This window comes from Mustelus asterias, chromosome X, assembly GCF_964213995.1.
Source record: "Mustelus asterias chromosome X, sMusAst1.hap1.1, whole genome shotgun sequence".
Lineage (NCBI taxonomy): Eukaryota > Metazoa > Chordata > Chondrichthyes > Carcharhiniformes > Triakidae > Mustelus > Mustelus asterias.
The window spans coordinates 1,154,071-1,166,639 of NC_135834.1; the positions used below are offsets into that span (position 1 = coordinate 1,154,071).

The 12,569-nt window shown below is 43.8% G+C and overlaps 1 protein-coding gene across 1 annotated transcript; it reads right to left on the bottom strand.

Annotated features, from left to right (window-relative positions):
- Positions 1 to 177: 177 nt before the first annotated feature.
- tsfm (Ts translation elongation factor, mitochondrial) lies at positions 178 to 8,544 on the bottom strand. The gene is made up of 6 exons (XM_078201271.1): positions 8,360 to 8,544; positions 6,476 to 6,628; positions 5,078 to 5,206; positions 4,291 to 4,413; positions 2,936 to 3,020; positions 178 to 697 (listed from the first exon to the last, which is right to left on the bottom strand). The coding sequence occupies exons 1-6, from the start codon at positions 8,408 to 8,410 to the stop codon at positions 279 to 281; spliced, it is 960 nt and encodes a 319-aa protein (XP_078057397.1). The 5' UTR covers positions 8,411 to 8,544; the 3' UTR covers positions 178 to 278.
- Between the last annotated feature and the right edge of the window lie 4,025 nt (positions 8,545 to 12,569).

Below are 12,569 nucleotides of genomic sequence, written 5' to 3' on the forward strand. Positions count from 1 at the left end.
GCTACTGAATAAGTTGAAGCCCTTTCTATGCCCGGTTCACAATGGAGAATAGCTACTTTCATGAAGTGTGCACTCTGTGATAAAACCTGTGAAACTGTACCCATCAGAAACAACCGATTTATCATAAGCTCGTTTGAATGACAGTTTAACAGAGGAGGAAAGAAAAACACTGTGATAGAACTTATTAAATTGTTGGAGATCATTATTTTATTCTGATATCAGTAAGGAGGCTTTCACAATAAAAGTGTATATTTTTGGGATGCACTGCAACATTTCAACTATACTTTCTTTGCCATCTCAATTACCTCTCCACACTCATATCGTACAAAGTCCAACAACGACACCCCACTTGTATATAGGAACTGCCCCACAGTCGTGCCAGGGTCCAGCAGGAAAGGCTGTGCCAGCATTTTGGTCTCTGTGTCATCACCAGGTGGGTCTTCCATCGAGCCCACAGACAGTGGCATCATTCCCACAATGTGCTGTCCCAACCTGCGGCCCAGCTCAGAGAGGTTTATTTTTGGATTCTGTTCCAGGGGCCGATAGATCACGAAGGCACCATATTTTCCAAACGTCATCTTTGCAAGGGCCGGGTTGTCCACTGGCAGCATTCCATGAACATATGTGCCAATGTGCCAATCGAATGGCACAGCCACCCATGCAGCTCTTCTTAGAGTCATATTCTCACCAAGGCTACCTTTAAAATATTGACAAGGAAAAATCAAAGTTTGTTAAAAAATAAAGCAGGCTTCTTCCATGAATAAAGGCATTACATATAAACCAGGTTCTCTGGGTTGGGAAGGGAGCATTGTTAAAACCATCTTTGGAATGTAATGAATTAGATGGTGATGGTGTTACAGATCACTCACGGAGTCAGAGTTACTGTGGCATCGTGCGCTTTCACATGCATGTTGCAGCCTGGAACTATGGATAGCGATGGAGGGGCTCCAACTTACTTTCCACCACATGGCTGACCAGGACACTGTCTCGCTCTTGTCATCTGTCATGGCATGCTTGTTGGAAGGATTTACACTTCTTTGACTGCATCATGAATGCATCTACCTTGCCCATTACGTCCTGGGGAGGAACTCGAACCTGGAGCTTCTGACTCAGGCAGGGATATTACTCACCGTGCCACAAGGCCTATATAATGAATTAGATAACAACCTTCAAATGTAATTTGAAGTGAATGGAGACCGGAGGATCAAAGTGAAGGTCAGTGCTGAGGAATGGATATTTCAGCATTTCTTATACCTCACCATCAGCAGCAAGCATCGCCACATGAAAAAGCCCAAACTCCTGGACATTTCTCCTTTTACCTTGAGTCTCTCTCTAGATATCACAACCTCTAACGTTTCTCTGTATTTCAGAGATGATAGTTACAGCTCTGAGCCTCTTCTCAAAGGCTCCAAATCCTCATTCTGCACTCTTCTTTCTACTTGCACCTTCACTGTGCTAAAATAAACATTCAGTACAGTCTCCTACTCCAACACGTTGTCTCAGAATCTCAAAATAGTGCAAGTTTTTGCCTCCCTTACATTTTCTACATCACAACGGCACGGTAGCACATAGAACATAGAACATTACAGCACAGAACAGGCCCTTCGGCCCACGATGTTGTGCCGACCTTCATCTGAAACCAAGATCAAGCTATCCCACTCCCTACCATCCTGTGCCTATCCAATAACCGCTTAAATGTTCCTAAAGTGTCTGACTCCACTATCACTGCAGGCAGTCCATTCCACACCCCAACCACTCTCTGCGTGAAGAACCTACCTCTGATATCCTTCCTATATCTCCCACCATGAACCCTATAGTTATGCCCCCTTGTAATAGCTCCATCCACCCGAGGAAATAGTCTTTGAACGTTCACTCGATCTATCCCCTTCATCATTTTATAAACCTCTATTAAGTCTCCCCTCAATCTCCTCCGCTCCAGAGAGAACAGCCCCAGCTCCCTCAACCTTTCCTCATAAGACCGACACTCCAAACCAGGCAGCATCCTGGTAAATCTCCTCTGCACTCTTTCCAGCGCTTCCACATCCTTCTTATAGTGAGGTGACCAGCACAGTGGTTAGCACTGCTGCTTCACAGCTCCAGGGTCCCGGGTTCGATTCCCGGCTTGGGTCACTGTCTGTGTGGAGTTTGCACATTCTCCTCGTGTCTGCGTGGGTTTCCTCCGGGTGCTCCGGTTTCCTCCCACAGTCCAAAGATGTGCGGGTTAGGTTGATTGGCCAGGTTAAAAATTGCCCCTTAGAGTCCTGGGATGCGTAGGTTAGAGGAATTAGCGGGTAAAAAAAAAGGGATTAGCGGGTAGGGCCTGGGTGGGATTGTGGTCGGTGCAGACTCGATGGGCCGAATGGCCTCCTTCTGCACTGTAGGGTTTCTATGATTCTATGACAACAGTGATGACACTTCATTGAGTGTGACATCCTGAGTTTCTCAAAGGCATGGTCTTTCTTTCACCCTCAGTCTTTTTTCCTCCAATAATCTGGACTAAACCACTGAGATGATGATGTTTCCAGAACTAGGGATCATAGTTTGAAGATAAGGGGCAAACCTTTTAGGACTGAGGTGAGGAGAAATTTCTTCACCCAGAGGGTGGTGAATGTGTGGAATTCACTCTCTCAGAAAGTAATTGAGGCCAAAACGTTGTCTGATTTCAATAAGAAATTAGATATGGCTCTTGGGGATAAAGGGATCAAGGGATATGGGGAGGGAAGGCAGAATCAGGATATTAAATTTGATGATCAGTCATGATCAAAATGAATGGCGGAGCAGGCGCGAAGGGCTGAATGGCCTCATTTCTATGATCATATTTAGGTCAACTATGTTTATTGGAGAATCTTGTATTTTACAAACAGTATTGATACCTGTGTCACCCCAAAGGAGAGTAAAACAGCTCACTGGTCTAAGATTATACTGCCGATCTTACCAATAGCCAGGGCAAGATGGTCAGCAAGAGGACAGCTGTCTAAACTGGTTTTCAATTGTGTTATTTCTTCAGTCGTAAAGGAATCCTGCAAAGTAATTGGGAAACATTAATATACATGAGATTATAAAGCTGCCATTTGTTGATCAGAATACTTTCTCAACCCATCCTCTGGGCAAAGAATTTCATTTGGAGACTACAAGACTCTGTAATCCAATATCTGAACCAGCACTCCTCAGGCAGTATTTGATGGTTAAAGCAGCCAGTCTGAGTCACAAATGGAACATCTGGTCCTGGCTGGACCAGCAATGAGGTTTTCCTCATTGTGGGAATGCTTAGGAAATCAGAAGCAGAAAGGGACTTGGGAGTCCATGTTCAAGACTCTCTTAAGATTAACATGCAGGTTCAGTCGGCAGTTAGGAAGGCAAATGCAATATTAGCATTCATGTCGAGAGGGCTAGAATACAAGAGCAGGAATGTACTTCTGAGGCTGTATAACACTCTGGTCAGACCCCATTTGGAGTATTGTGAGCAGTTTTGGGTCCCCCGTATCCAAGGAAGGATGTGCCGGCCCTTGGAAAGGGTCCAGAGGAGGTTCACAAGAATGATCCCAGGAATGAAGAGCTTGTCGTATGAGGAACAGTTGAGGACTCTGGGTCTGTACTCATTGGAGTTTAGAAGGATGAGGGGGGATCTTATTGAAACTTACAGGATACTGAGAGGCCTGGATAGAGTGGACGTGGAGAAGATGTTTCCACAAGTAGGAAAAACTAGAACCAGAGGGCACAACCTCAGGCTAAAGGGACGATCCTTTAAAACAGAGATGAGGAGGAATTTCTTCAGCCAGAGTGGTGAATCTGTGGAACTCTTTGCCGCAGAAGGCTGTGGAGGCCGGGTCATTGAGTGTCTTTAAGACAGAGATAGATAGGTTATTGATTAATAAGGGGATCAGGGGTTATGGGAAAAAGGCAGGAGAATGGGGATGAGAAAAATATCAGCCATGATTGAATGGCGGAGCAGACTCGATGGGCCGAGTGGCCTAATTCTGCTCCTATTATCTTATGGTTTTCCCAGTGCTCTGAGCAGTTAAATTATGCGGGTTTAGCTGGTTAAAACTCCAGCAGTATCTCGGACAGACTTATAGGGAAAGTGTTCTTAAACTTTGGATCTGCCAACCTCTAGTTAGTAGGATGGGCTCCTACTGGGAGAATGTCTGTATCAAGCAAAAAGAGACCCAGCAGATATAAGACTTCTCAGTAGCTATGTTTGGAGACTCAGTTTGGAGAACAATGGTGATAAGCATCTGCTGGCAAAGAAAATATTCTAGTTTCCTTTTTCAAGCGAAAACATAGACAAACCTTGGTGTAATTGCTGGTATTTGCATGCTTGGACTGACAGTGTGCCATCGTGGCAATGGCTGCCTGCTGCACCAACTGCTGAAACTTGACATTCCTGGCAACAAAATCCGTTTCACAATTTACCTGATGTGGGAACAAAATATTTATTTCAAAAGGGACCATTTTATTCGCACAAATATATCGATCACATAACAGAGAAGCAGGCCATTTGGCCCATCGTGCTTTGCCAGCTGTTTGAAAGAGCAATCCAATTTGTTCTATTCCCCATCCAGCCTTTCCCTGTAACCCTGAAGGTTTCACCATTTCAAGCCTCCAATGTTCTTTAGAAAGTTACTATTGAACCTGCTTCCAATGCCACATCATAACAACTCACTGCCATAAGATTTGTTAAAAATCCCCCCCTCTGGTTCCTTGCCAATTATCTTAAATGTGTGTTCCTTTGCTTACCGACCCGTCTGTCTCCCACATCAACAACACAAAACTCCTCTTCCTATTATCTGAACAGAGATTAGCTTGCTAACAGGTTCACACATTCGTTCTAATAGCATACAGAATGACCCGAATGAATGCTGTTTCCGTTGTAACTTTTCAAAGGGAATTGGACATGTACTTGAAAAAGAGAAATTTGTAGGGCTTTGAGGCAAGATGGGGACGGGGTGGACGTTGGAGTGGTTAGCTCTTTCAAAGAACTGGCACAGGTACGATGGGCTGAATGGTCTCCTTCTGTGCAGTAAAATGCCACAATTTAAATCATTTGTGTAATTTCAATGCAAACATTCATCTTTACCTCCACGAGGACAGCTGAGCTTCCATCTTGCAGCAGCCCAATGAGGCCCTCCTTTGTTTTTCGACCTTGTAGTTTGGAAGCTTTACTCCATCCTTCCTTATGGGCTTGCTCATGCAACCAAGTTTCAGCCTTTAAAAAGAAACCACCATCATTACCTTATTGCCAGCAGCAAATCCTTTCATCCCTGGGAACAAGACAGGGAGAGACTTCCCTCATTAACCCTTCGGAGTCTGCACCCTTCACTGCAACCCCACCCCCCCCAAACATTCCAAAGCTATTTCATTTGTTTACATTTCACACTCAGGAAAAATTAGTTTGCTGCTGTACAATCTGTCTTGGTTTGAGTTAGGAGATTGTGGTCTACGTTAACCAGTCTCTTTAGAATCCTAACAACTACTATCAAGATAGGTAGGGAAAAGGCGAGTGGAATAAAATAAAATCACTCCCACAACCAATTAATCTAAAAATAATTTGTAAACGAGTAAACTTGGAAAAATTAGCCTTGTTTAAATAGCATTTGCTACAACAATTACACAAGATATATTGTATATATTTTATATATAGATAAAAATAAATAATGGGTCCCTGAATGAAACCCAGGATTTAAAATCTTCAATCACACATTTTATTGCTAAACTCTGGATTTCCTTCCCTAAACCTCTCCATTTGTCTCTCCTTTTTTGGGATACTCCTTACAATCTACTTCTTTGACCAACATATTGGTCACCTGCCCAATGTCAAATTGTATTTGACAACACTCCTGTGAAGCACCTTGGGATATTTCACTATGTTGATGGTACTATGTAAATACAAGTTGTTGTTGCTAAAATTATATGCTCTTTCACTGTAGATTAACTGCTCTGTAATATATCACTGGCACACTGGATATAAATGTATCAGGGGACTTGAAGTTTGTTTTAATACATTCAGTCTTTGAATAATATAAATAAGGATTTCATTACTTCGAATTTTCAAAGTTTGCTTTTAGAGTGTTACCTGTAAATCAGTGGGTGAATGCACCGGACAGTGTGACGTGATTTGCAGACCAAGGAGGTTTAATTTCTGGTTTGCATTTGGTTAGCTGCTGCCAACCAAGGCTATTGTGAGCTGCTGCAACATCCCAGGATTAGCAAGAAGTGACAAAAAATAATTAGCCCGGATTCCTTACTCCTGTTCACTATCCAACAGACTTGGGTTTTCTCATGATACTCCCATAGTTGAACAGCCAGCTGAAATATACAATCAAGCTTTCCATCTGAGGAGTGCCCCCTTGGAATAAGGTATCAAAGGACTGTCAGTACCTATGGTACTATAACCCAGCCTTCAGGATAGGATGGAAGGAAAACACATGACACTGGGGCGTCCCCTGGCAGCTTCAACATTATAATTTCCACCTACCTGTTGAAGGTCGCTGCTAAACTTTTCTAAGGCCTTCTTGCAATTTGTAAATGAATATCCCGTCTTTTTCCGGAGTTTCAGGAGGAGCTCTTTATCAGCTGCCATCAATCTAATCCCAGGACAGTGCAGAAACTGGGTTGATTGCACAAAGACCTAACAAAGGCAAACAACAATCTTAGGGAACTCTGTAGCATGATTAAAGTTTCAGGCTTTTGTTGCACAGTTTTTATCTACACACTCCGAAAGCTAGTGGCTTTTGCTACCAAATAAACCTGTTGGACTTTAACCTGGTGTTGTGAGACTTCTTACTGTAAAAATCCTCCACTCAGGCAGACTGAGAATCTTGGGACACAACAGATCAGTATGGGAGTAAAGCTGTACCTTAGCTCTGGAATTCCAGGCAGTACATACATTTCCTTGCTGACATTTGAATTTGCTTGACCTTTCCTCATATGGTTTGCTATTTGGTTGGAATCACTGTGTAACTCAGCACAGGTATATAGCCCTACTTAAAACCATGAATGCATTCATGATCATTATGCACCCTTCCCCAAATTAAGCAATGTAAATTGGTCTCTACAATTTGTTCGTATACTGATAGATTAGAAAGTTAAAGACAAATATATATATATATTTTAAGCAAGGTGCTTATCATTTTACTTAGAGAATCACAAGTTTTCTGCACCTCCAGTTCACTGTCATAAAAAAATCTGCTTTGTTAGAGAAAAGACAGATTAACATTTCAAGACAGACTCCTCCCCAGTTGTGGTCTTTTCCTTCTCAGAATCTTATGGGCCTTGCTCTTTAGGTGGAATCATTCAGCAGAGGAGGCCATTTGGCTCATCATATTCACAGCAGCTCTTTGAAAAAGCAATGAGCCCCATTCCTTGTCATAAATATCCCTGCAAAATTCGCCTTCATTTATCAAAGATTTCCAATTTCATTATCAAAGTTACTACTGAACCTGCTCCATCACCCATTCCTGGCAGAGCATTCCAGGTTTCAAATTTTAAGAAAAACATGTTTTGTCAATGGACTTAAATCTGTGCCCTCTGGTTGCTGATTCTTCTACCACTTTCTGATTTTATTTCTGGTTAACACGATAGAAATCATAGAATAGAATCATAGAAACCCTACAGTGCAGAAGGAGGCCATTCGGCCCATCGAGTCTGCACCGACCACAATCCCACCCAGGCCCTACCCCCACATATTTACCCGCTAATCCCTCTCACCTACGCATCTCAGGACTCTAAGGGGCAATTTTTAACCTGGCCAATCAACCTAACCCGCACATCTTTGGACTGTGGGAGGAAACCGGAGCACCCGGAGGAAACCCATGCAGACACGAGGAGAATGTGCAAACTCCACAGACAGTGACCCAATCCGGGAATCGAACACAGGTCCCTGGCGCTGTGAGGTGATGTGGAGATGCCGGCGTTGGACTGGGGTAAACACAGTAAGAAGTTTAACAACACCAGGTTAAAGTCCAACAGGTTTATTTGGTAGCAAAAGCCAGCAGTGTAGCAGTGCTAACCACTGTGCTACCGTGCCGCCCGGTGTACAGTTCAACAATGCAATGACTTTTCAGTGCATTAGAAGCAGCGTTGAATGGATAGTAAGCGGAAGCCACCCTTTCCCTGCCTCATTCAAACATCATCCATGAAGGCTCAACCTAACTTGTCAGCTGAGGGCGGGGCTCGTGCCCAGATCTCACCAATGAGACCGACAACACTCGCACACCGCATCTTTTGATTGGCCAACCTCCCTGCCAATCACCCACTCCTAACAAGTTAGGTTGCTGCGCGCAATCTGCGGCCTTCGAACGATTTTCCGTCGCAAACCCGAATGGCGGATCAGGGACCGCGTAGCAGGGTTTAGTTTTACCCTGGAAATGTCGGCCCGAGCGCCCCGCAGAGCAGACAGCGCGCTGTGCATCGTGAGCGGGTCAGCGCCGCGGACGGGCCACAACCGCCAACCGAGAGCCAACAAGGACAAACTTCAGCGGCGCCTGTTCAGGGAAACGCCAAGAGAAAGCTCCCTGCAGACTGCGGGACAGCCCTTCTGATAGCGCCCACTGGTGGCTGGAGCAGGAGAAATTAAAACATGACTTTTGTTTAATCTCTGTCGGATTTTTTCAGGGATATTTTAGAAAAACAAATGCATTTTAATTGTTTAGCTGGGTGACTCTTGCCTCTAAATCAGCACTGGAATGGAATCCACAGAGATTTAAAATGTGTGATCCAAAGATGTGCGGGTTAGGTTGATTGGCCATGCTAAAATTGCCCCTTAGTGTCCTGAGATGCGTAGGTTAGAGGGATTACTGGGTAAATATGTAGGGATATGGGGGTAGGGCCTGGGTGGGGTTGTGGTCGGTGCAGACTCGATGGGCCGAATGGCCTCTTTCTGCACTGTAGGGTTTCTATGATTCTATGATTAAGCACATTTTTGATTTGATTGTTGTCAGATGTATTAGTATCCAGTGAAAAGTATTGTTTCTTGCACACTATACAGACAAAATATACCATTCATACATTTAATAAAGTTTATTTATTAGTGTCACAAGTAAGGCCTACATTAACACTGCAATGAAGTTACTGTGAAAATCCCCGAGTCGCCACACTCCGGCGTCTGGGTCAATCCACCTAGCCAGCACGTCTCTCGGACTGTGGGAATTACTAGGAGGCACAGGTTTAAGGTACGAGGGGCAAGGTTTAAAGGAGATGTCTGAGGCATGTTTTTTTTACACAGAGGGTGGTGGGTGCCTGGAACTCGTTGCCGGGGGAGGTAGTGGAAGCAGATACGGTAGTGACTTTTAAGGGGCGTCTTGACAAATACATGAATAGGATGGGAATAGAGGGATATGGTCCCCGGAAGGGTAGGGGGTTTTAGTTAAGTCAGGCAGAATGGTCGGTGCAGGCTTGGAGGGCCGAAGGGCCTGTTCCTGTGCTGTAATTTTCTTTGTTCTTTGAGTGAGTGAGCAAGGGTCTGGCAGATGGCGTACAATGTTGGTAAATGTGAGGTCATCCATTTTGGCAGGAATAACAGCAAAATGGATTAGTATTTAAATGGTAAAAAATTGCAGCATGCTGCTGTGCAGAGGGACCTGGGTGTCCTTGTGCATGAATTGCAAAATGTTGGTTTGCAGGTGCAGCAGGTAATTAAAAAGGCAAATGGAATTTTGTCCTTCATTGCTAGAGGGATGGAGTTTAAAAACAGGGAAGTTATGTTGCAGCCATATAAGGTGCTGGTGAGGCCACACCTGGAGTACTGTGTACAATGTTGGTCTCCTTATTTGAGAAAGGATATACTGGCACTGGAGGGGGTGCAGAGGAGATTCACTGGATTGATTCCGGAGTTGAGAGGGTTGGCTTATGAGCAGAGACTGAGTAGACTGGGGCTATACTCATTGGAATTCAGAAGAATGAGGGGAGGTCTTATAGAAACATATAAGATTATGAAGGGAATAGATAAGGTAGAAGGAGGGAGGTTGTTTCCACTGGCGGGTGAAACTAGAACTAGGGACATAGCCTCAAAGTAAGGGGGAGCAGATTTAGGACTGAGTTGAGGAGGAACTTCTTCACCCAAAGGGTTGTGAATCTGTGGAATTCCCTGCCCAGTGAAGCAGTTGAGGCTACCTCGTTGAATGTTTTTAAGACAATGATAGATAAATTTTTAAACAGTAAAGGAATTAAGGGTTATAGTGAGCGGGCGGGTAAGTGGAGCTGAGTCATAGAATCCCTACAGTGCAGAAGGAGGCCATTCAGCTCATTGAGTCTGCACCGACCACAATCCCACCCAGGCCCTATTCCCGTAACCCCTCATATTTACCCTGCTAATTCCCCTGACACTAGGGTTAATTTAGCATAGCCAAGCACCCTAACCCACACATCTTTGGACTGTGGGAGGAAACCAGAGCACCTGGAGTAAACCCACACAGACATGGTGAGAATGTGCAAACTCCACACAGACAGTGACCCGAGGCTGGAATTGAACCCGGGTCTCTGGTGCTGTGAGGCAGCAGTGCTAACCACTGCACCACCGTGCCGCCCACAAAAAGATCAGCCATGATTGTATTGAATAGCGAAGCAGGCTCAAAGGGCCAGATGGCCTAATCCTGCTCCGAGTTCTTATGTTCTTAAATAGGGGAGAAGGAAAGGGGATGGTGCAGAATGTAGTGTTACAGTCGCAGTCAGGTTATAGAGAAAGATCAGCTTAATATATGGTAGGACCATTCAAAAGTCTGATGGCAGCAGTCTAGTAGTCTAAACATAGTAGTAGTAAACAAGTAGTAGAATGACTGATGTTAATTCTTCCTATTATTCTATCTTCATTTCAAGTGAACCAAAGCACTATTTATCGTCACCTCTAACTTTCTCCACATAAATCCCGTCCCTCCTCACCACCATGACTTGTCATTTAAACATGTTATGATAATAAGCCACATAGATCAGATGGTGCCAGGCTTGATTCTCAGTCTATAAGATGAACTAGCTTATCTCAACTAGGGTTGTAATAGCACAATTGGCCTCAGCACCCAATGCCTAGAGAGGAAAGACAAAGATCGGAATTCTCCAGTCTCGCACACCCCACTACCACTGCCGGCGTGAACAGAAAATTTGGCGCTCAGCCAAATCTCCATTCACAGCAGCGGGATGGGAGAATACCAGCTCCGGGCGAGGTCGGAGAATTCAGAGAAGTCCATGAAAAGATCAGCCATGATCTTATTGAATGGCGGAGCAGGCTCGAGGGGCCAGATGGCCTACTCCTGCTCCTAGTTCTCATTATTCTGGCCAAAATGTCAAGATAGAATGTCTTCCATGATCGAATAGTCTGTCTCATCGCACACATTAATGACCACTTGAGTAAGGTATCAAAGGTCTTTTGGCATCTGTGGAACCTCCCTTAGCAAGAGCTAGCACCTTCATAGCAGCAATGACAATGTTGCAAAGGTTCTTCATTGACAGTGAAGCCCTTTGGAGTGTCCTGAGATTAGGAAAGATGCTGTCACAAATTCAAGTTTGTTCTTTCAATGAAAATAAATGATCACATGAGATCTGAAAGTTTTTGTCTTTCTGATTGATTTGGGGTTCCTTTTTACAGATTAAAGATACTGAACAAGTTTCACAAGCGATGATGATTGGTCAGTTTATTTTTCTTTGGCTGTTTCAATACATTCTCTTGGTTCAGGTGTATTGTTAAACAAAGCGATTAGCACACAGAAACTTGGTAACCTCAGATACACAAAAATGCTGATAAAGTGTACAGAGAAACAGGCACGGTTAGCTTGGAGGCACTTTATCTTTGAAAAACTGTTCATGTTTGAGTAACTGTATTCAAGACAATAACACTGAAAAAAACTCCATAAATATGATCATTAATATAATTATTTTTGGCAAGTGTTAGGGGGGTCGTAGCGTGTCACAAAGTTGCTCTTTCACTTAACCTGGGTTTAACCATTGGTTAAACGGATGGCCCCTTCAACAGGCCTTTGTGAAATGAGTGAGGGCTGCCATGATCCAGTTTTGGCGAGTGAAAGTTAACAGTGTGAATGATGTTACAAAACAGAGGAAAAGTCACGCTGGTGGATTAAGGGTGTTTGTCTAAGGCAAGATTTAAGGCATATTGTTAATGTAGTGAATGGGGAACTTTACATTTAATCCATGCTGTTTTAGCATGCAAAATCAACATCAGTCGATTGTCTGAAGGTGAAGATCCAAAGCCAATTGCATGTGTTGGGGAAAGATTCAATACAAAATGTGGAAAAATATTCTCTTCTTCAACATTAACATTCCTCAATGCAACATAAATTCATATATATAATTCTGTTGTTTTCTACATTCATAAAGTATCTTCCTTCAATCAGGAAGGTGTAACATTTACATAATCATTGTCAATGACAGATCTCAGATTGTCCAGCAACAGGCATAGCCCTAGCAGGGTGATGGATGATGATCATTTCTCCCAATTGCTCGATGCTCCATGCAGTGGGTCAAAGGAGGTCTCTTCCAACAAGCAGTTCCAACCAATACAAATCCCAGGCAATCCAACTCATTGTCATCTCTCCCTCTCTCACGATTAGATAATGAAACCCGCA